Consider the following 25,570-nt stretch of genomic DNA (forward strand, 5'->3'; position numbering starts at 1 on the left):
CAGAACACACAGTGGGAAGTTGTGTAACCTTTTATTCTACTAATTCGAGAATTACAATTCTATACTCAGCAGTGATTCCCATGTTTAATTATGTGTCACTCTTGGACTCAGAGCTCACACCAGACCGGTAAATCTCAGCGCGAACGTTTTGACGCTTGTTTGTTTCCATCTGCTCCTGAGTGCACTGAAACCTCAGTGATATATTGTACACACACAGTGAGACTTGTTTTTTTTTTTTTGTACAATTTGATCATATGCTAATTGGAGGCTGTAGGTAAAAAAAAAACCGAGGCAATCCTCTGCCTGCTGTTTCCCCACACCACAAAACTGGAAAAAACTCTAGCTAAAACGGCAGCAGATGAGTTGTCAGGCGTACCTGTAGCTTTCGCCGCTTGCTCGCCACAGATATACGTCCTGTACAGGTGTAAATATAGCACAGGGTCCTGTTAGCGGGGCAACGCTGAAATGACATGTAGTGTGTGTGTGTGTGTGTGTGTGTGTGTGTGTGTGTGTGTGTATAGAAATACTCTCTTACACTCAGGAAGAGGCTAGCAAGGCAGGAATAGCTTAGTGTGGAGATGGACCGGCTGTCACAACATTATGAAGAATGTGCTTGGAATGCCTTGAAAATAGCTTCAAGGATACTTCTGATTGGTTGGGAGATGCTCAATGTAAATCCATGTAAATACTTTAATGCTATGTGTAGATAGAATAGTCCCCATTTCCTGTTATAATGATCTCCACTCTTCTAAGAAGATGTGCCACTAGATTTTGGAGTGTGCTTGTGGAGATTTGTGTGTGATGTTAGTAAAGTCAGGTACTGATGTAGGTGAAGTGCAGAGGCCTGGGGTTCAGTCAGCGTTGACATTCATCCAAAACGTGTAGCAAGAGATCTTCCAATCCAATCCATATAAAGCATATCTTCATGGAGCTACTTTGTGCACAGGAGTGTTGTCATGATGGAACAGGTTTGGGTCTTTCAGTTAAAGTAAAGGGAAAATGTTATGGTTCTGCATCCACAAAAATCCTACACTTTATGGTAACTGTTTGTGGAAGAACCACATATGGCAGGTAAAAATAAGTGTCCCACCAATTTTTAGACAGACAGACAGACAGACAGACAGACAGACAGACAGACAAAACAATAGGCTTTTCTGTCTTATTATGCCAATTCTCTTTCGCTCTCTTTTTCTATTTCTCTGCATACATATGAATGTCTGAAGCCTCTGTTACTAGTTCTTCATTTGCGTTTGGGATTAGCAATGGAAAATGGAGATGAGATGCATTTGAAATGAGAGAGATTTAGAGACAAAAAATCTGACAAACATCCTGAAATAAAACATCTGGACATCATCTCCAGGTGTGGTTACTGTGCTGCAAGAGGGATAATCCACTCCAGACTGTTGACTTTTTTTTTTTAATGCACATCAATTCATCATTTTTTACAATTTATTTTCTTTGCCATGAATGTGCTGTAATTGCTCATTCTTAGTATTTTAATGAAGAGATACATTTTACATTCAATATTTTCACACTTTATTTTTGATATGCTGCTAAACTTGCACATTTCGTCTCTCCGGTTCGGATGTGTTTTCCATCAGGTTATGCCCCAAAGGTCAGATTGTTGTTTGATTGGCGTTTCGATTCGGCGTTCACTGAAAACAAGGTGCACGCTTTTGTACCTTTCGTGAATGAATGCCTGTTAAGCGATTTAGGGTCTGGTCTGTTTGGCCGAGATATGAAGCCAAACAGGTGAACTGCTTTATTATGGAGATATGCTTGTGTAGCACCTGAGGCCTTTGCTTGTCATTAGCAGGGAGATAGAACACACACGGGCGTAGAGAATGGATTCGAGTGATAGATAAGCTTGTCCAGGAACTCATCCATCCACAATAGATGATGCCATTTCAAATGAATATAGTGGCTATTTCCATGTGGTTAGTCAGAGGGTGTGTGTGTGTGTGTGTGTGTGTGTGTGTGTGTGTGTGTATGTGTACATGTTGTGCATTCAGCACATTTATCTTACTGTACCTGAGTGAAGGTCATGTGAGTTGGTGTGTATTATAGTGTGAAAGATTACAGTGCGGCATATAAACTATTCAGGGAGGTCTTTCATCAGAGACCAGTCAAGGTAGCGTAGAGAGAGAGAGAGTTTGTGTGTGTGTGTGTGTGTGTGTGTGTGTGTGTGTGTGTGTGTGTGTGTGTGTGTGTGTGTGTGTGTGTGTTACATGTACATGTACAAAGAACTGATGCTTGTATGTGTGCGTGTGTATGTGTGTACAACAGAACCCTATAGCACAAAGTGTAGATGTACAAAGAACTGATGCTGGTGTGTGTGTGTGTGTGTGTGTGTGTGTGTGTGTGTGTGTGTGTGTGTGTGGTCATCTCTATACCTTTACTTTATACATCATCTCTCTATGCCTTCATTTTGCACATTATCTCTTTATACCCTTCCTCTATATATCTTCACGTTATACATCATTCCTCTTCCCTCTCTCTATACCTTCACTTTATCCTTCTCTCTATACCTTTACTTCATACCAACATCTTTCTATACTGTCTATCTATATCTTCAACTTAGTGCCATCATCTCTCTATACTGAAATCATTCTATATCTCTTTATACCTTTACCCTGAAAGAGCAGCATCTAGTACTATATATATATATATATATATATATATATATATATATATATATATATATATATATATATATATACACACCATAGACATTTACTTCATGTCAGCTCTTTTCCATTATTGCTAACTAGCTAGCTACCTGCTAGTTAGCTAGTACACGTTATATCTCAGGTAAACACAAGCCTGCATAAAGTTTTCAGAAAATAAATTATGATATACATTGCACTATTCTTAGTATTTTGTTTACCCATATCAAAACCATACCATACTATACAAGTTAGCTAGGTTCTGTGGCTAAACATTTTCAGGAAGCTACATCTTTCATGCTAGGTTAGAATCTGTGGTGGAATCAGCCACACTAACCCCTGACATACATCTTTTCCTGAATATTTATTCATAAAGCGGTAGTGAGAAAGTATTTTTGTTTTTCAGATAGAGGAAAAAAACATGAATTTTAGCGAGTGGACAATCAGCTAATCAGCCATTGACGAGGAGCTAGCGGAGTGAAGGTGAAGTGAGAAAATTGCTGCTTTAGTGGATAATCAGCATACAGATTTCTGTGCAACTGCTTTGTGACTTTGCTGTTATAAGATACTCTTATTATTTATTCATCTACTTTGTCTTCTGACTTCCTGAATTACATGTACATATGTTGCAGTGTTAAATTAGGTGCGTGCGTGCGTGTGTGTGTGTGTGTGTGTGTGTGCATGTATCTTCTCAAGGCGCTCATTTAGCCCCCGAACACCACATAACAGAGTTGTTGTGCTCTAGACAAAAGCCAGCACTGAACTCATCCCTTCCAGAACGTTGCATCCCTTTAACACTGCTTCCATTCTTCCTTCAGAGTGAGAAAAAGATTGATGGTATGGGCCACCTTCCAAAAGTACACGTGGATATATATCTCAGCATTTGCTCCCATGAGACCGGATCCCATTGTCGTACCGTTTCTCCGGAGAACAGAAGGCCCGCGAGCTGTAATCCGAATATGCACTCATTTTCATCCACTTTTTTTTTTGTGAGGTTTTGTGGTGAAGGCAACAACAAAGCACTGAGTTGTGCCCTTTCTATTTCTCACTGTGTCTCATACACACACCATAACACATACACACATACGCAGTCTCCTGCTCCATTGTTGCTCTGTGAGCATTTGTCAGAGTCTCTGGGCGGAGAGGATCTTTGTGAGCGCTGGCACCGAGCGGGCATGCCGTGCTGGGGTAATGAGGACGGATGCCCGCGCGTGGGAAGAGCAGCCTGCTTTGTAGCGTCTCACAGCACAATACCACGGCTCCTGGAAGCAGGCAAGCCAAGACACAACCGTGCAGCAAATAGATACCCGGGCCAAGAAAGCGACAGTTTGAGGCGAGACAGTTTGTCTCTGAATTAGACCCTAATGAGTGCACTTTTTCTGTTCCCTCAGCCAGGATTTATAGAAAGGGAAGGTGCGCCATCGAGCCTTCCGTGGAAAAAGTTACACCATCTGAATACAATGCAACGAAGTGCAATGTTGGTCACTGATAAATGCACACACAATATTTACTGCCTATTATTGATATACTATAGTTCTATAGTGTGTGTTTGTGTACAACACATATACACATGGCAGAAAACAAAATGTCCTGACAAGGATAAAAATATCCACGGGAAGAAAATAATGCAGTATTTCTTCTTCTTTGGGACTGTAAGTATTCATGTAGCCATATTTATACTTTATGTGAGGATTATTGAAATAAAATATGAGTTTTAACTACAATATATGCGCTCTCTTCTTCTATAGCTGATGGCTGTATACTACAATATACACCAAATAAAAACCATTCATTTGCATTTCAGTTTTAAGCGTCCAATTAATTTTTTTCATGTAGGAAAAAGTGAAAAAAATTAATTAAATTATGCGCTTTACAATTCAGCTAGCCGTGTTCCTAGAAACCACTTGCTTTTTGCTAATGTCAGGTTTTACTAAATGTCATTTGGGTCATTTGTCAGTGGTTAAGACATTGGACATGGGAAGTGGTAGATTAGTTGTTAACAAATTGGACTTAGGATTTGGTAACCCAGTGGTTAAGATGTTGGACTCGGGAAGTTGTAGCTCAGAGGCTAAGCCATTGGACTTAGGAAGTGGTAGCTTGATAGTTAAACCATTGGACTTGGGAATTTGTAGCCAAGTTGTCACTTCTATGCTCTTGAACAAAGCCTTTATTTCTCAACTGCTCAGGTGTATAAATAAGATAATGCTAAGTAACTCTGAATAAGGATGTCTCAAGTGGAAGAAAAATACATCTAATAAAGGCTAATTCAATATTAGGTGAAATCACTCCAAAAGTAATGCAAACAAATTAATCTGTCATCAGTCACTCAGTGAAAAATGTTTGATGGTTTGTTTGTTTATGAGCGTAAGGCACAGGACTGTACAGCGAATTGCAATTAGGAAGCAAAAGAAAATGATAACAATGCAAGCTGTGCAAACTCTCCATTAAACTCAGATGATAATACAGACATTTTTATAGCTGTGGCTGACTGTGTTTAGGTTTTTGCTTTGTGTTTTTTTCCCCCTGTGACATTTCAACATAAGAAATAATTACTGTTTGAAATTTGGATAAACCGAATCTAGTAGCGGGCCGTGCATTTGGTACCTGGGCCTTCAGTGGGGACGTACTCAACTTAATCCACCTCTTAATACCACCACTATCACATCGCAATTATAGAAACTATCAATACAATACAAAAACGCAATATAACAACACGTGGTATTACAGAGAGAGGCATTACACATATGGAGGGTGAAAACCATTTTACTAAAGCAAGAAACCCAGTTAAGACTCTAAATCTCTACACTACAACTGCAACTGTACCACCTACATCATCTGGAGCAGTTCAGAATCAACATTTGTCTAATAACATGACAAAAACATTTAAATAAAATACAACATACTCACCAGAGATGCAGCCTTATCGTTGGCACCGCTTTTCAGAGGCTGTAATCCAGTGGTACCGCTCGTGTTCACTGGTCTGGAAGTGGAGAACAAACCCTTTCCCGGGCTGAGACACGCTAGCTAGCTTCGGGGCTGGCTGACCTCCTCACAATGTCTAGCTTTTCTGGAAAATTTATTTTTAAGTATGTCTGAGACCAAATCAATTTCTCTTCCTCTGTAGGCATAAAAAGTCTTACTCAGATGTATTAATGTGTGCAGAACTACACACGTGTTTTGCCAGTCGAACTTGGCTGTAACAGTTTCCCTCTGACCAACCAATCAGAGAACGGAAAAATGCTGACGCTATTCTGTGCCTCGAATATGAAATCTGGTTGGTTAAAGTAACAGACCCATTGCTAATAGAGACTAAGGTAAAAGAGCCAGCAGTACTGACTTTGAAGGGCCGGGGGCAGATTAGATTGACATGGCAGCACATTGAGGCTGAAATCTGATTGGACAAAAAATCCAACATCCACATACTGGAAGCAGTGCAGCCAAAAGAAACGCTACGAAATGAAGAGAATAAACTGTTGGGAATCAATTAATACAATTTCATGGAACAAATATTAGAATTTATGTTATAAATGTGGGTCAGTGCTTCTGATAGTGTTTAGGTCAGCAGAGAAGGCTTTGCTGGCCCTGACCGCCCGCCACTGACCGAATATAATGCCATGCAGCTTGTGTGGCGTTTCAGGTTCACTTCAAGGCCACCCAGTTTCTCCGCTTTCTTTACGCCCTTGTATAAACAAGGACTCCAAATCGCCCCAAGGTGTGTACCAGTGCATGACTGGGTGTATGTGTGTGACATCCTGTTCATGCTCTCTGTCCCAGTGTTCCCAGGATAGACCAAAACGAACTTTACAAGATTCTGCATGTTCCATCCTGAATGAGTAATTCCACCCTTGCTGGGTGTTGAGCTTCTCCATCATTTAATAGATCGGAATCCTGCTTTAGAATAATTCTTAAGTCCGGTATGATTTATTGCCAGAAGATGGCATTAATATTTATTGTATGGCAGCCACCAACCGTGCTAACTCACAGAGCGTAGTGATTGGACGCTCGTGATGAGTGATTTCATGTCACTTCTAAAATATCGACTACTGCGCCAGTTTGATACAGAAAAAAAAGACTTGTAGTCAGGATGTAATCCGTGTTATTGGTCTGTGGATATGGTGTTTAAGGGCTGATACTCTGAAAGAACTGTCATTAAATAGTGTGTCTGGAACCTTAGGGTAAAATAGGAGGTGGTCAGGAGGTGCACTATATGGACAGAAGATTTATCCCATTCCACATGTAGTCCTGATTGGAGTCCTGTTATAATAAGAGCCACTCTTTTTCTAAAGATGCTCAACCAGATTTTGGTGTATTAGTGGAGATTTTTTATTTATTCATCCACGAGGGTGTTAGTAAAGTCAGATACTGATGTAGGTGAAGTGATGAGGTGACTGGGGTGCAGTCAGAGTTTCTTATTCATCCCAAAGTTGTTCAGTAGGGTTAAGGGTCAGAGCTGTATAGCAGGAGATCTTCCACTCCAACCCAAGTAAAGCATAATTTGAGTCTCTAGTTTGAGGAAAAGGAAAATGTAATGCCACCACACCAAAGATCTTATACAATTGTGTGGCTCCAACTTTGTGGTAACAGTTTGGGAAGAACCCCATATAGCTGGAAACGTCAGATGACCTTATGGTGTACATCGTAAACAATACACCACTGTGGTAAAAAAAAACTCAAACAAAAGCTACTGTATACATCAATGTATGATTTCCCTTAGAGTTCATGTCCCAAAACAGCTCACCTACGTACTAAATACGATGCCAAAATACTTCATCAACTACAAAAATACCAAAAAGTGCACCAGTACGGGATACTTCTATAGAATACACGTCCACTCGAGTACTATCATAAATACCGATGATCCTTTTCTGCTCAACACGGATGTACAGAGTGCTTATTTGTGTTATTGTCAGCTTGAAACCAGTCTGTGGGTGTGTAGGTGTTCCTAATAAAGGGGACAGTGAGTGCATACTTTATGCTGTTCTATACATAATTACATTGTGTCACCGGATCTTGTACAGTGTCGCACGTATTCTTGCACGTATTCACGAGCGTTCAATTTGATAACAATTCGATCATTCCATAGTATCCCTGAAGCTGCTACAGTTTGATCTGACAGTGTTGCTGATCCTGTTGCGATTCTCCTGAGTCCGCTACGATACCATATGTTACGATACTGTATTTTGTTCGATACTTTGAACAATATATAATTAACTTTCTCCACAATCTAAAGGGTAAAGATTGTACAGTTCTCACATGTCCGTCACAGCACAATGAAATTCTTTCTTCACAATCCCAGTGATGCTAGGAAGAAGAGTTCAGAGCACAGGGTCATCCATGATACACAATGCATTAAGGGCCTTGGTCAAGGGCCCAACAATGGCAGATTGGTCAATATCAGAGCTTGAACCACCGACCAATCAGTAACCCAGAACCTTTATCACTAAACTACAAATAGGGATTTTCTAAATGTTTTTCATCCAGCAGCTCTCTTTCTGGAGGTGGAAGCTCAGTGGATAAGGCTGTGGGTTAATCATCAGAAGGTCAGGGGTTTAAACTGATGGGCCCTTGAGTGAGGCCCTTAAACCTCTCTGCTCCACACTGACCCTGTGCTCAGCTTCCTGATATGTTACAAATAAAGACTTTTACTCCTTTTTTTCCTACCAATAGATCAATAAATAATCATGATCGGTCTGTAGTCAATCATAATCGATTGCACAAGAGGTGTGCGCCAGGCAGGACCCATGACTGACGCACGAGACGAGCTCAGCTCACCTACACTCTCTCTCTCTTTCTCTCTCTCTCTCTCTCTCTCTCTCTTACACACACACACACACACACGCTCACGCACGCACGCACGCGCAACGTGCAGCTCCGCGTCAGTCTCCACTCGCCTTCCTTCCTTCCCCTCCTCATAAAGCGCGCGCTGCTCCTGCTCGCTGCCTCTCAACGCGGACAAGCTTGCGCGCGCTCTCGCTCTCGACTCTCTGTCGCGTGCATGTGTTAAAAGACAAGAGAGCGGCTGTGTGTGTGTGTGTGTGTGTGTGTGTGTGTGAGAGAGTGAGAAAGAGAGAGAGAGAGAGAAAGGAAACGCCCGGACGGAGAGATGCTGAAGGAATGTGCGGCGGAGCTGCATGAGTAAAAGAGCGCGCGCACAACACCATGGAGAAACGGAAAGGTAAGCGCAACCGCGGCTGTTGCGCGAGCGAGAGAACAGGCTGGGCTTTAACTAGTAGGTTTGCACTGCATGGCGCGCGCGTTCGAGATTGATTGATAGATAGAGAGAAAGAGAGAGAGAGAGAGAGAGAGAGAGAGAGAGAGAGATGCATGCAAAACGCGTTGGTTACCTTTCATGATGTTTTAATAAGCAACAGTAACAAAAAAACGAGTCTTGCAAGGTTGCAGTTTAATGGCATGCATGCGTTAATTAATTAATTAATTTTTGTTTGTTGATTTATTTAAATTGCATTTGATTGAATAATTAATGCTGGTGAATGTGCACGCGCTTTTCCATTCTTGCAAAGTGCACCAGGCATTACGCGATCGGATGTGGTGAGTGTTACTGTATAATACTGCTCCTAGGACTGCGCCTAGCGTGTGTGTGTGTGTGCGTGCGTGCGTGTGTGTGTGTGAGAGAGAGAAAGAAACGCCCGGACGGAGAGATGCTGAAGGAATGTGCGGCGGAGCTGCATGAGTAAAAGAGCGCGCGCACAACACCATGGAGAAACGGAAAGGTAAGCGCAACCGCGGCTGTTGCGCGAGCGAGAGAACAGGCTGGGCTTTAACTAGTAGGTTTGCACTGCATGGCGCGCGCGTTCGAGATTGATTGATAGATAGAGAGAGAGAGAGAGAGAGAGAGAGAGAGAGAGAGAGAGAGATGCATGCAAAACGCGTTGGTTACCTTTCATGATGTTTTAATAAGCAACAGTAACAAAAAAACGAGTCTTGCAAGGTTGCAGTTTAATGGCATGCATGCGTTAATTAATTAATTAATTTTTGTTTGTTGATTTATTTAAATTGCATTTGATTGAATAATTAATGCTGGTGAATGTGCACGCGCTTTTCCATTCTTGCAAAGTGCACCAGGCATTACGCGATCGGATGTGGTGAGTGTTACTGTATAATACTGCTCCTAGGACTGCGCCTAGCGTGTGTGTGTGTGTGCGTGCGTGCGTGCGTGTGTGTGTGTGAGAGAAGAGAGAAAGAGAAATCCAGCTGTATGGTCATGCTTTCCATTTGTGAATCCCGTCATTTCCAAGTTGAGCACCCGGGTGTGAGCTGAGATGCTGAAGCTGGTGGGCAGTAGAGCCTCCCAGATGTGAAGTTTACTCACTACATCTTGATTGCAATCAAAGTTTCGAAGGTCTGCAGCTGTAATTACAGACAACACCAAGGATGGATAATGAACATGTTCTTCCTTTTTTTTTCGCACACAAAATATTTCTTTTACCTACAAATTACATGGTGCTTTTAATTACTGCTGCTGTCTTTCGCCCAAAAATCAGGGACAGGAAAGTGGTGCGCCTCGTTAGCTTTGTTTGTGTTGACTCTTTTGTAATTGTTTGTTTGTTTGCTGTTATTTATTTTGGATAACTTTCGACGATCGTTCGAAGATTTGCTGGTTCTGAGGCTCAGGAATGGCTTTGTGTAGTGCTTCAAGGCTTCAGCTTTCAGAGAAGCATTCCCTCTCTTTCTCTCTCTCTCTCTCTCTCTCTCTCTCACTATTTCTCGTCTTCCCCTCGCTCTCCGTACCTCTCTCCCACCCCTGTCATCCTCAATGTCGTCGATTGGAGGCGCGTAAGAGATGGCGCCCATTTGCTGCGTTACCCTTCCTCGCTCCTCCAGCCTAATGGCGCATGTCTTCCAGGTCCACTCCATCATCATTAATTGACAATGAGTTTAGGCTGACGTAAGTTCAGACGCTCTCAGGCTTGCTGGCGGCACTCTGCGAGTTCTCCTCACCCCAAGATTGGAACCTGGGACGTCAGGTTACGGTTTGGAATGTGTGTTGACACGTCAAGTTCACTCCATGCACAAAAAACCTCCCTTAAATGTTAAGTATTGAGTTGCATTACAAAACATGTCTTTGGACCTGGGATTGGGTCACTGCTTTTGAACCCTGCTGCTCACTTCCTGGTCCCCGTAGCGACTGTATAACCTGGTGAGTGTTAAAGAGGACGAGTCAGGGGTGTGACTTTTGAGATGTGTCGTGACTATTTTCAAAATAGACGTATATTTAAAAAAAAAAAAAAAACGCATAAGACCGGATTCATTTCTGCTTCAACTCACTAGTATTTATTAATTACAGAAAAAAAAACGAGATCGTCATCGTCTCATTTAATCTGTATTAGTCAGAGATCAGTCTCTATATTTTGCATAAATGTACATCTTTGTGTTATGTTTCTTTTTCCCGTTCTTCATTGTGATGCAAATGCGCAAGCAGAAATAACGCCAATTACGAAGTTTTTGGAGTCTTTTATCTGCAGAACAAAACATTCAGCATGTGAGAATAATCCCTTGGCGAGCAATTCTTCTTTGTGCGCGGTCTTTCGGCGTCTTACGTCAAACGATTTTCTTCTCTTTTTCCTTTGACTGCTTGGCAACAATTTCGATTTTTTTTTTCTTCTCTTTTTCTTTTTTAGAAAAGGAAACATTTGCATTTGAACTTGTTTATTTCCACTTAACATCCGAACAGTTTTTTTTTCTAGTGTATATGTGTGTGTGTGTGTGTGTGTGTGTGTGTGTGAGGATTATTAGTAAAGCGTCATTACCTGGGCCGCCGTGTCCCGTATGTGTTTGTGCGTTAATGTGCTAACGTGTGTATGCATGCGTGCTCCCCAGCTGAACGCGAGTTGCATCACTCGGCGAGCTGCGACTCTGCAGGGGGAGCCGTGCTGAACAACAGCGCACTAAGTTCTCCTCGGGGTCAGATGATGCAAAGCCGTGGCTCGTTTGCCTCAGCACAGTGTTCCAGAGGGCCGAGCATGGGCCCGGTGTCAGCCGTCAGAGCCCCCGCGCAAGCTTCACGCTAGACCTAATGACCAGAGACAAAATCTCCTCAGGGATCCCACACACACACTCCTGTCACACACACGTCAGCTCTGACTGACATCTGCCTCCCAGCCCCGGCACACAAACCGACCTGAATTCTGCTAAATTAGCCAGAGCTGATTTTAATAATTCATTGTTTAAGGCAGAGCTGGTTTGTTTGTGCGATTCAGCACGGGTGTGTGTGTGTGTGTGTGTGTGTGCTGCCACGTGTATCTCCACATCATATAATGTGTAGTCAATGTAATGTGTTGCATTATAGACACACCTCTGTCACGCTGCAGCCTCAGATTCTTTTTTGATACGACTGAAACATGGTGCTGAAAAGGGGTGTAACAGTACATGTATTCGTACTGAATGCAATCCTTTTTTACGTGCAGAACATATTTAAAATCTGAGTTTCCTCAGGAACGTATAAAGTGCCGGACCACAAGTTTGTTTAGCCTCCGCCCCGCACATTGAACGCATTTTTTTTAACATGAAAACATACACAACCATGCCGGAAATAACATTTGCATGAAAACGGTAAAGAATCCATAGCACTAGTGTTGGTTAACCAGGAAGTGGCTAGCGGCTAATGCTACACACACACATACACACAAACAAAGTTATATGCAGGATGCAATTTTCAGTTTAATTAAAAGTGGAAACAAAAGAAAAATCTTGAATCTTAAATCCATAGCACTAGCCGCTAGACACTTCCTGGATAGCAGCTAAACCTAGCGATATGGATTCTTTAATGCTTTATGTCTAGCTTCAAGAATTTCCCTTAACAGGGAAAAATCCTTTCATCCACATGTAGAGGAAGTGAATGAATGAAGTATGGAAGGAATGAGAATATTTGTCAAGGCATGATGAAATAAGTAGACTGTATCTTTAGAAAATTAAATATTAAATGTAAACACACACACACACACACACACACACACACACACACACTCACACACACACACATCTGCATTACCCAAATGGGGTCTAACAAATGTAAAATGTTGAATTAAATTCGTGTAAATTTATTCATTTAATCAATATAATAAAAAATGTATTGCATTAATTTAATTTATTCTATTTTGATAAGAATATTATTAAATATTATTTTATATATTATTTAACCAAGCAGGTATTTTATTTTAAATTGTAATTTTAAAAGTTTAAACTGTTCAAGTTTTATATATATATATATATATATATATATATATATATATATATATATATATGTGTGTGTGTGTGTGTGTGTGTGTGTGTGTGTGTGTATATATATATATATATATATATATATATATATATATATATATATATATATAAATATAATAACCAACAATATTAAAACATGAAATATATTATTTGTGTAGGGTATGTAAAATTGAAGCAGTGCAAATGATAATATTTCTCAAATAAGTCCAGGTGCAGGGTTGTAATATGGTAGATTTTGTTGATTGCATTGATGTAAAATGAAACGATGATGTGAGGTTTACATTAATGTTAGTGTTTGTGGATGATAATAGATGATGGTCGCTCCTTTGTTATTATTAATGAACGAGTTTTATATATATATATATATATATATATATATATATATATATATATATATATATATATAAATTTATCACAGCATTGGCAATAAAGGTTCCCTCCTCCATTGTTTTACTGCGTCTTTAGCACCGATTATTTATTACAGGCATTAGTTTGCGCACTCTGGGCCGTTGGGAGAACACTTCACTGATCTGCTGGACCTTCTGGATTGAACTTTCTCTTTGTGCTGGTTATTTGATTTGTTCTCCGGGCCGAATTTTGTTCTAGGTTCATTTGAAGTGGTTATGTTTTGTTGGTGAAGTTTGTACATCACATTAGCACCGTCTCAGAGGACACAGAGACCTCCGTAAACTCAAAGCAGAGAAGAAACATACTTTTTTTAAATAAAATTTCTTTTGTTGGTTTGAGAGTGAACTCTGTACTATGAAAAAAAGGAACTGATTCACGTCGATCTGCTAAAGAGTCCGTAAATGTTAGCACTGAACGACAGCTATTTCTCATCTACTCTTACATTTCTCATACAACTCATATTGATCTGATGCAATAATTTGTTGAATTCGTAGCTCATTGATTCCTTTCACTGATATTTGTTTAACGGTGTATAAAATGACTCCACCCCTAAAACTTTTGTATTAATGACTCCTCTTAAAAGTTAATGACGGAACCCTAAATCTTTGTTTTGATGTCTAAAACCTATTTTTTTTATTAACAACTCCTTCCTAAATTTTTGTATCAATAATTCTGCCCTTAATATTTGTATTTTTGTCTAAACTCTAATTGTTTTATTAATGATTCCACCATAAATGTGTGCATTTATGACTAGATCTTTCTATTGTTGACTCCACCCTCAATATTTGTATTAATACCTCTAACCTAAATCTTTCTATTGATGATTCTGCACAAAATTTTTCAATTTATGACTTCATTTTAAATAGTTATATTGATGACTCTGCCTTAAATTGTTATATTAATAACTCCATCCATAATCTTTGAACTGAGGATAAAATTTTTGCAATGTTGACTCCTCCCCAAATGTTTGTCCTGAAGGCTCCCTGACTCAGCTCCAAATCTTCATACTTAGACGCCACCCTAAATAGTTCATAACGATGCATTAATTTTTCTTTCTTTTGAATAAAGAATCTAAAAGTCTGCAGTTTTAATCGTTGCGGCTTCTGCTGCCACACGTCGCACTCACAGCTTTCTGAGGTCCGGTGTTTATTAAGCGCTGCTGTATAAACACAGCACTGCTGACTGGACTAAACAAGACAACTGCGATTTTGGTCACTGTACAGTTACTCTAGCCCCGCCCCCTTTTTATAAAAATGTATAACATTTTATAAAGACACCATAGAAAAACACTGACCGTATAAAAAACGATACACAATAGACAGATTGTGTGTGTGTGTGTGTGTGTGTGTGTGTGAGTGTGTGTGTGTGAGTGACCCATTTCAAAGCCTGTTAAACAAACCAATTCAGAACGTTCAGATTTAAGAAAATATACGTCTATGATACAGCAAACCGCTATGGAGGAAAAAAAACTGAAACGCTGTGTATGCGTTATCGCCTATAATACAGGAAGAGAGGCTAATAAGTCGTCGAGTTGTGGCCCTGAATTCGCAGAGAGAATACTGATTGGAGGAATTGAGTGTTGTTATGCAAAGGGTGTGCTCGGATTGGCTCGCGGGAGGAGGATGGGGGAAATGCAAAGAGAGTGAGAGAGAGAAGGGAGGTTGATTTTGAGGGGGGGGGAAACATGAAAGAATAAAAAGTAGGACACTTTTTTTTTTGACGTAAAAATAGTCACCGTCGAAACGTATGAGGCTTCAAAGACTCCGGCTGGAGGACGAGGTAATTCACATCCAGGCGTGTGTTAAGAGCTATCAGTTGATGACAGCAGCTGTAAGTGGTGCTTTGTGTAATTGAGAGCCGAGTCAGCGATTCATAAGCAGCCGTCTTTCCCTTTTTTTTTTTTTTTTACACACAACCTCTACTGATTGACTGATAAGTCATGATATTGGTATTGAGTTAAACAGCGCTGATTTCATTTCGAGGCAAAAAGAGAAAAAAAAAAAGCAGACGGCTGATCTGGTTTGATCTCATATCAGAAATGCGATGTGAGTAGTTTTTTTTTTTTTCAATCCTTCCCTTTCAGCTCAAGCTGTAACTTACTTTATGTAATAATGCCAAATCTGCCGTAGTTGCATAAGCACTGTTTGTGACTCAGTGCTATTCAGGCACCAAAACCATTGTAGACCCCCGCCCCCCCCAAAAAATAGCGCTTTTGGTATGCAGCGAATTCACCACGGGGCCTATAAAACCACCGGGTCAAATCTTTTTCGATTGCGGTGCAACACTACAGTACATTCTGGCTGATGGCTACGTCATGCTGGAGCATATCGTGTCGATTTTTAAAGCCGAGCGGTGAGAAATTAGTGTGTGGGTGTTCGGTTAACGCAACCCGTGGACTCACAGCCTCCGTGCTCTTATCAGCGACTTTTCTCAGGAGATCTGGGGGGAATTAGAGGAACGAGCTGGGAACTGGGCTTGCACTTCTCCATCATGTTCACCTCAACTGCCGTCTTTAACATGGAGACGAGACGAAAGAGGCCTCAGAGTGCTGAAGACTGTGTGTGTGTGTGTGTGTGTGTGTGTGTGTGTGTTTCTTATTCTGCTCAACACTTTTATTTATTAACCTTCTGACCTTTTATTATTAACGCAACAGGAACAATTAAACACACTACAGCGTTTAAACACACGACAACAATTATACACACACAATAACACACACAGCAGCATTTAAAAACGCAACAGTTACACACACACAACAGCATTTAAACTAACAACAGCATTTAAACACACAACAGCATTTAGACACACAATAATTATTATACACAACAATTATACACACAGCAGCATTTAAAATACAACAGTTACACGCGCTGCAACATTGAAAACACATTTAAACACAATAGTGTCACACACTGTAACATTTAAACACACAACAATTGCACACACAGCATTTGAACACGCAACAACGATTACACACAAAGCATCATTTGAACACAACAAATACACACAGCAACATTTATACACACAATTACTCACTACATCATTTAAACACATGGCAATTACACACACAACAGTATTGAAACACAGAATAATAATTAGATACACAACAATAATTAGACACAAAAACTATTAGACACAATGTAACATGTACGTACACAACAACAATTAGACACACAACAACAGTTTTACACAGAATTTTAATTACACACACAATAATACACAGTAATTATACACACACCAACAGTTAGACACAATAACAATTACACATACAACAAATAGAGTACAATAGCATTTATACACACGTTAATAAGTACATACACACACAACAATTAAAGACGCAACAATAGAGTGGAGAAATGAGTGTAAATAAAATATTTAATATAAATAATTAAATGGGGCACAAATATGAAGGACTGATGGTAAATGTACAGTGAAGTTTAATAGCAGCTTCACTCAGGCTACACTTTGGTTTATTTAGCATGAAAATGCCACCTATATTACACTAAAATATTACACACACACACACACACACACACACACACACACACACACCCCAGCTAATGCAATCCTGACCAGTCTTATGAATCAGTAGGAGCTAATGTTCTTGAACTTTCATAGCACTATACATTTTCTCTCAAGCAGCCGTGCTAAAAACAATGCTAAAACAAGATGGCAGTTAGTATGAATTAATCGATCTGTACAGGACTTTGTTTCACGTACACACTCTTGTTTTGCCTAGCGACGCTGTTTGCTAATCACCCAATGTATGAGCGATTACATGGACTTCGTCTGTATCGTATCACAAGGTCTCGCTTCTTTTTCTTCTTCTATGGTGTCCATGGCTGCCCACAGAAAAGCCTTGTAGAAGCTGTGGTGTCTAGCAGACTGATTTGGAGAAGCAACTGTAAGAACATTGTGTATGACATGGTTATAAAGTTGGAATGTAAAAGTTTAGTGCCTATAAATTTACTCATTATAATTTTATCCCTAATGAGTGAGCCAGTGGTGACTGTGGCAAGGAAAAACTACCTGAGAAGGCATGAGGAAGAAACCTTGAGAGGAACCAGACTCAAAAGAGAAACCATTCTCATCTGGTTGGCACCAAATATCCATTTATTAAAGTTACATTATTGTTGAGGTGCACTGTTCATTAATAGACATTTAAATGTGGAACTGTTCATGCAATCTGTGGTTCTGGGCCATTGAGGCAGACTGTTGATATTAATTACAGTCGAAATTCATCCTCATGGCTCTTGAGTTGCTTAGTAACTTCATGTATCTTAAATGCTTATTATTATTTATGAGGGGCGCAACGGATCGCAGCTGATCCGTGATCCGTCGGTTCGGCAAGAACATGAAACGTCGGATTAATTGTTCATTTCTTTTACTTGCGGATTGATCTTCTATTTTGAAAGATTTTTGCCTTCGATATTGCTTTTCAAGTCATTCCGTACCCAAACAGAGCAGTCACGTGAACGGAACATGTTGATCAGTCAACAACAACGACTAGTGGAGGAGCAGAAGAACTCAAAAAGCCTCCTGCATCATTTAAATCGCATGCATGAAGCATTTCCTTGCTGTAAATATTCTTGTAATAAATGGATGAAAATGATCCGAAATTTGCTGATCCGAAATTTTATCCAATCCGTGACTCAAAAACTGTAACGTGATCCGAGTTTTATTAATAATAATAATAGGCAAACATTTTGTGGCAATGAAATAGTAAAATGTGAAATAACAAATCCCAGTCCAAATCCCAGCTGCTGAAGATGCTAGGTTTTTTTTTTTTTCTTTCTCTTAGATTTTGATTTCTGCACAGTTTTTGAGGTTTTTAGTAGACCTGAGTTTCTCTACTGCATGTTTTTTGTTCTGTTTTGTCGTTTTTAGGGAGTCACTGGAATGTAATAAAGAAAACCTGAAAATGTTCAAGGTCCTTGAACTTGACTGAATAAAAGAAATATTAGCAAGGGTGTGAGAAAAAAGCTGAGAGAATGGGCAGAGAGAGAGAGAGAGAGAGAGAGAGAGAGAATGTGGAGAGGTGGGGCAGGACACAAGGGTTGATGTGGACAGAGAGATGAAAGGCGAAGAGATGAAACAGATTTCCGTCCACATTTTCTTGACGTGGCCTGCTGATGAGTTTTCTATCATGGCCTGCGAGTTTCGGGGCGGATCAGTCACAGGCACTTGACATCATTTAAGCACCCGACGTGGATTGATTCGCAGTCCAGCCGTCCATCAATATCGTGCCTGCACGCTTTGTTTGATGAGAGGTTAAGGCTGCAGCGAGACGTGTGCTTTTGCTGATGCCTATTGATTATGTTAAAATGCTGCGTTGCTGTGTGTGTGTTTGTGTGTGTGTGTGTTTCAGTCTTATAGATTTCACTGATTTCAATCTGCGAGCAGAAAAACACACAGCCTCATTTTAATACAAGATGTATACAGGGCCAGAACTGAACCACAGAACCATGTGACAGTTACCAACAACAGTTACAGACACACTAACAACAAAAGATTTAGTTAAAGACACACCAGTTACTGACACAAGAACAATTACAGATATGACAACAGTTACAGATGCAACAATCAAAGATTTTCTAACAATTACAGATACAAAAGCAGTTACAGACATAACAATTGCAGACACAACTACTGTTACACACACAACTGTTACAGACACAAGAATTACTGACACACCAATTACAGACACATCAAAAATTTCAAGCACAAAAATTACAGACGGAACCACAATCGCAGACAATATGACAGTTAGGCACACAACAACAGCAGTTACAGACACAACAAATGTTACACACATAACAACTACAGACACAACAACAACTACAGACACAAACACAGTTAAAGACAGACCAGTTACAGACACAACAATTTAAGATGCAACAATTATTACAGACACAACAAGGATTACAGACAGTATTAGGAGCCCCAACATTTAAAAACATTATAGCAGTTAGACAGAAGAACATTGGCAGACACACTAATAGCAGACAAAACAATGATCACAGACAAAACGAGATATAAAGACACAACAACAATTTGAGACACAATCGCAATTGCAGACACAACATTTAAACACACAACCACAATTACAGACACTGTAATTGAACTGTTACACACAAAATCAATTATAGACAAAACAACAGTTACAGACACAACAATTACAGACAAAACATTTAGAGACACAATCACACTTACAGGCACAAAAACTATTACAGACACAGGAAATTGCATTGTTTAATAGGGGATCGTTTCAAGGTCAGATTTGATCCCCACGTGGCTGGATTTGTGAAGTGTTTGTTATTCTTTGTTCTGTAGAATTTCAGGCTGAAATATATTTATATATTCTGGGATGTCAGTGATTTAATAATTATAAATGTTTATTTTTGTGTCTGAACTCCTCGGGTTACTGACGGTCTGCTTTCAGGATCCTGCCAAACTTCGTCTATGCCACAAAAGTCTGTATTTCTTCTGCATGTGCTTGGTCGTTTGGCAGACTTTGTCCTGATAAATCTCTGCAAATGTCACAGACCAAGTGGGCTGTGTGTACACAGGCACAGCAGGACTTGCAGGGTCGGGGAAAGACAGCCGAGCGGCCAGCGAATAGCCGGTGAGATGAAGAAGCTGAGAGAAAAATGCCGTTTCGAGGACACTTACATGCTTAAGGACGAATGATTGATAGATTGAGTAGGACGGAGGAAGGATGAGGGTAAAAACAGGACTCACAAGTAACAGCGCTGATCAGGCCGTGAGAGCATTATGGGAAATCCCGGCTTTTATTCTCATGAATCATTTTGGAAGTTTGGAACCGTGAAACATTAGGCAGACCAAAACATTGGGATGGAAGTGAAGGGGTGTGGATTGTTCTAGAAGGAAGCCGGAGCACCGTGCAGGCAACAAAAATGGCTGAGTGAAAGAAATGTAGAGTGAAAACGTGACCTCCTGAATGTAGTCAAAATGATGTATTCTCTATGATTATAGAATGTGCAGTATAATAATATCATATATAATACAGTGGTACCTTGAGCTACGAGTGCATTAATGTACGAGTTTTCCGAGGTACGAGCAGTCACTCGGATTTTTTGCTTTGTTACGTGAGAAAAAAATTGAGGTACGAGCTCGAGACACTGAGATGGCGAAGCGAAGCCAGAAAGCGAAGATTGTGACGAAAATTAAGATAAGCAAAGAAGAAAAAGTAAAAAATTTTAAGTTTAGGGATACGTATTGTACAATAATGATAGAGCAAAAAACGAGTTTTCCCTCCGCCTCCGCCTATCAGCTCTAACTCCCCTCCAACGTTTTCGTTAGCTCTAGTCATCTCAAGGTTAATACACTTAATAAAACCTTATTATATCTTAACATACTCTCTCTATTATGTTTTTATACAAGATTTGTTATTTAAAAATGTATTTTCCTGATTTAATAACATGAAACATAAAAACCTAAATAATAGTTTAAATACAAATTCTAAACTAAAAGTGTTTTTAAGAAAGATCAACGAATTTATAATAAAATTTATCGAATATAAAAACTGAAAAACAAAACAAAAAGAGCGACTGTTTTGTAAGTTTTATAATGATTATTTTATAGATTTTCTGGAAAGAGGTAGGTCAGAGAATAAGATGTTGGGTTTCTGATCAGAAGGTCATGAGTACGAATCGCAGCACCACCAAAGTACCACTGCTGGGCCCTTGAGCAAGGCCTCTGACCCTGAAATGCTCAGCTGTGTAACTGAGATAACTGTAAGTCGCCCTGGAGAAAAGCGTCTGCCAAATGCCATAAACGTAAGCTGAATTGTAATAAATCATTATAATAAAAAATGGTGTACAATATGAAAGGATTTCAGTGGATATTAATATTAGCATTACATTACCCAGCACTAATATTATGTAACTGTTATTAATTTAGCTGCATTATTAATGAGTTTATCCTGTTTACAAAGAAAAAAGTCAGTGAATCTAATTGGCATGTAATTAAAGCAAAGGCAGATGCAGAATATACTTTAATGGTTCCAAACTTAAACACACGCTCTATAAGCAATACACAAAACAACTCTAAACATACATATAGAATACAAACCAAACAATACAAGAAGCATAGGAAGTGAAATGTGGGACAAATGTGAGATTAATGCTCAAATGTCTGTTTAAGGCTGTGGGTTAGTGATTGGAAGGTTGGGTTGTTTGAGCCCCTGCACCACCAACCTGCCACTGTTGGGCCCTTGAGCAAGGCCCTTAACCTTATTTGCTCCAGAGGTGCTGCATCATCTCTGACCACAGATTTCTAACGCTATCAATCCTGAGCAATTTTTTTCTCATTTTTGTGAATATTTGAATGCTCATACAGGCCACTACCATATCAATAGCGTGCTGTGAATGTACACATCAACACTGTACCCATCTTTGGCTTTTTTCATGCATATTACTGGAACTGAGTACATTTATTTTAAATTTAAATCATTTCAATTATAAGGAGACGTTTTTAAGCAATCTATAAGGCAACAATTATTCAAGTTACAGCTGCGTTTTCAAAATTCACCAAAAAAAAGCTAATTTTTTGTGAGTCAATTCAAATAATTGCAGACCTGCTGCTGTTAAGAATGATGTCCTTCTCTTTTCTGTATGAAACCCTGGAGTAATTTAACGCGTTGTCGTAGCCATACGGGAAAAAATCCAAAAGGTCATGCCGGCGGGCTCGTAAGGGGCGATATAGCAATTTTGCACATAATTGAAAATAAATTCTTTTACTGTTTCTATTCAGACACAAGTCTCTTTTGCTAAATATCCTCTGCATATTCTTTTTACATGCTTTTTTTCTTTACAAACTCGGCACTCGTTCCTTGTCGCTTTGGCACAAGCTTTAATAATTGTGACAACTTTTCTGACATTTATGCGTTTGCTTGCTACAAGTGCTAAAACTTGTATTCGAAAACTAATACGTGCTTATTCAGCCCTCTATATTATTATTTTTTTTAATGTGGATTCAGAAAATGCAAATGAAAAGAAACGCTGAATGGTAAAAGGCTGAAATCGGAGTAGAAAAAACTGCTAAATATTTAAAGGCGATAAAAGGAAACGATGATGAGATGAGAAAAGAACAGTGATGGAACCTGTTTTTTTATTTTTTTATTTTTTTATTCAATAAATGAGCAAATAAGTGTGGAGTAAAAGTTATACTGGAAGTAAATATACAACTCATTCTCGCGGAATGAAACGTTTGCACGTGTTTTCATTCCAGCTCTCTGTATGTGTCGATTATAAATGTTCTGTCACAAGCTATTTGAAACTAATTGGAAGAAAATACCCAAAATAATTTTATTTTGATTATTTGTATGAAACCGTTCCCACTTTCAGAAAATTTATGCTTTTCACAGCATCTGATGAATGTTTTAATAAAATAGAATAGCCTTTATTTGTCACATGTACATTAGAGCACCATGAAATTTGGATTGTAGATGTACAGACTGTATTATCTTGATATAATTTATAATCATATATTTTAAAATAGTATAATATGAAAATTTTGTCATATCGTCCACTCCTATTAATGAATCATTGTGCAAAATTGTGCAGGGTTATTTTGCTCATTTTGAAGGGCAAGGCCTTTAGGGTGTGGGGCTACAGAAAGAGGGCGGGGTCTGAGGCGATAGTTGTTAAAATATGATAATAAATCTAATCGTTATTGGAATTCATATGAAGATTTATTGCCGTAGATTGGGTTTTAGAACAAACCGGAGCAAGTCTTGAGTGTGTGTGTGTGTGTGGGTGTGTGTGTGTGTGTGTGTGTGTGTGTGTGTGTGTCTAGGTTAATACAGGAGATAGGGCCTGGATCAGTATTCAGCATGCTGCTTAACTGCCAAACACCGATACACACACGCTCTCTCTCTCTTTCACACACAAACACACACACACACACACACACACACACACACACACACACACACTCACACTCACACACTAATACTGAGCCACTCCACACGTACACGTTCACGCACGCATTCACATATATCTCTCTTAATTTATTCCTTAAACTTCACAGCAGTGAGGCAGCGATTCGATCTTTCTGAGTGACAAATGAAAACTATACATGTGAGAGTGGTTGCAAGTGTGTGTGTGTGTGTGTGTGTGTGGTGGGGGTCCGGGTAGTATATATATGGATGTGTACGAATCTGACACCTCCACTCTTTCCTGCAGGCAGTTACAGGTGTCTCTCGCTGTAAAGGTTCCCCGTGTTAATGGCGGATAAAAGAGAAAGGAGGAGTGTGCCGAGTGATAAATTGCGCTTGTTACAGCAAGCGGTGATTTGTCACTCTCGCTGCGTGTGTGACCGCATCTCAACACGTCTTTATCTCCCGTCTCTTCATCTTTCGTCGCCGAGGGAGGCTTGACGGCAGAGAGCTAAAATGACATCGCAGGACTTTATATTTTCCCCCTTCCTTCCTGCATTTGACCGAGAGCTGACTTACAATCCAAATCGCATTGCATCCACCGTGGGTGGAGAAGTACGTGTGTGTGTGTGTGTGTGTGTGTGTGTGTGTGTGTGTGTGTGTGTGTGTGTGTGTGTGTGTGTGGGGAGTAGTGTGTGTGAGAGCAGGCTTGATTCAATTAGCAGCAGTGTTCACACTAACGCAAAGCACTTATTTGTCATGTGCCGAGAAAAAAGCCCATCAAAGCAGAACCGGGCCATTTCATACACACACACACACACACACACACACACACACACACACACACACACACACACAAAGCCACGACTCTAAAATGTATGCTTATGATTGACAGCTTGAATTAAAGGGAGGGATCTAATCTCAATAAATCGTTAGAAAATATTTTTTTGAGTATGAAGAGAATCATGTGCACTCATTCCTCATTCCTACTCATAAACTTCAGCATTATACGTTTTGTAATTAATTTGCATAAGAATTACAATTACATATAAAAAAAAAAAAACCTGAGCACTGTGGTGCTTGGACCCCTAAATGACAATAGAAGCCCAAGTTCCATAATGTTGAAAGGCAAATTATGTTACAATTACATTTAATTACAAGTACCGCAGTGTTCAGATCTATCTATCTATCTATCTATCTATCTATCTATCTATCTATCTATCTATCTATCTATCTATCTATCTATCTATCTATCTATCTATCTATCTATCTATCTATCTATCTATCTATCTATCTATCTATCTTGCTAGCTAACCATCTAGCTAGTTTTTTTTTATAGAATTTCCCTAGATTGAGCCACATATAACTTACAAAATGTGATTCATATGTAAGTACATGTATGAGGAATATATATTTTTTTCACATACGTATAGGACTGGGCACGGTGATGATATAAAATTGATTGTACTATTTTATTACTTTACAGTAATAACTTATTAAAGTTATTATAAATTCTATAGTTGTAATACTACAGTATCACAATATACTCTATTTTTTTAAGAAAATTCTAAATTTTAGAAGCAAATTCAATAAAGTGTTCTACAGTTTCAAATCTTTGTATCAACAATATTTAAAAAAGATTCACTAAAAACATTTTTGCAGGTTTCTTTTTAAATGAAGCACTGGCAGAATGTAATGTAGTGTACTGTAAAAACTGTCATGATATGATTTTTTTGTCATATCGTTTAACCTTGTTATTCACAACTGGAAATTATTTGTACATAAGATAATTTTTATATATTTATTTTGACATTTTTTTTATACTTTTGTGAAGGTTATGAAGGCTTGTGTCTTACCTGGTTGGTGGGGTGGATTGTGAGCCGGTGGGTTGTTTTATTGCAATGTTAAAAAGAAATCATTTGTACAGTTCTAATTATGGTAATTAATAATGTAAGTTTGGAGAGGAAGGAAAGGTAATTTCATTGACATTAATTAGCTTCAAGAACAAATTGGAATGAGTCTCAGTGAGAAACCATCGTGTGAAACCCTCACCCTCCCACCTCATTTGCCCTTTGTACATCTCTGGATGCCAACATTTCTCAGTCACTCTCTGGAATATTACTGTATTTGACAGTAATATGTCTAAAGGAAGCCCGGGTGGACAAGCGCCTTATTTGTCTCTTCCTGTCATGTGAGATGAACGCTGCTACATTCATCATTTTGTCAGATTACTCATGATTCCATGTTTTCGGTAGGATTTTGGTATCAGTAAATCATTCAGAAGCCGAAACGGAGCGATATTAGCGAGATATGGACGTAAATGAAAGGAAAGATGAAGTATAGAGCAGATATGACC

At 39.3% G+C, this 25,570-nt stretch overlaps 1 protein-coding gene across 4 annotated transcripts in view; it reads left to right on the forward strand.

The window, feature by feature from the left end:
• tenm2b (teneurin transmembrane protein 2b) overlaps window positions 1–25,570 on the forward strand; it is a 319,514-nt gene that overhangs the window by 168,111 nt on the left and 125,833 nt on the right. The window contains exon 1 of one of the 4 annotated variants that reach the window (XM_046867734.1): window positions 8,569–8,841. The exons of 2 other annotated variants lie outside the window; for them this stretch is intronic. In XM_046867734.1, the coding sequence (XP_046723690.1) occupies window positions 8,826–8,841 (16 nt within the window). In that variant the 5' untranslated portion in view covers window positions 8,569–8,825. Of the gene's footprint in view, window positions 1–8,568; window positions 8,842–9,294; window positions 9,398–25,570 lie in introns of those variants that run through there. One more of the 4 variants, XM_046867733.1, reaches the window with a different exon arrangement.

Source organism: Silurus meridionalis, chromosome 15 (genome assembly GCF_014805685.1).
Source record: "Silurus meridionalis isolate SWU-2019-XX chromosome 15, ASM1480568v1, whole genome shotgun sequence".
In the NCBI taxonomy this organism is placed as follows: Eukaryota; Metazoa; Chordata; class Actinopteri; order Siluriformes; family Siluridae; genus Silurus; species Silurus meridionalis.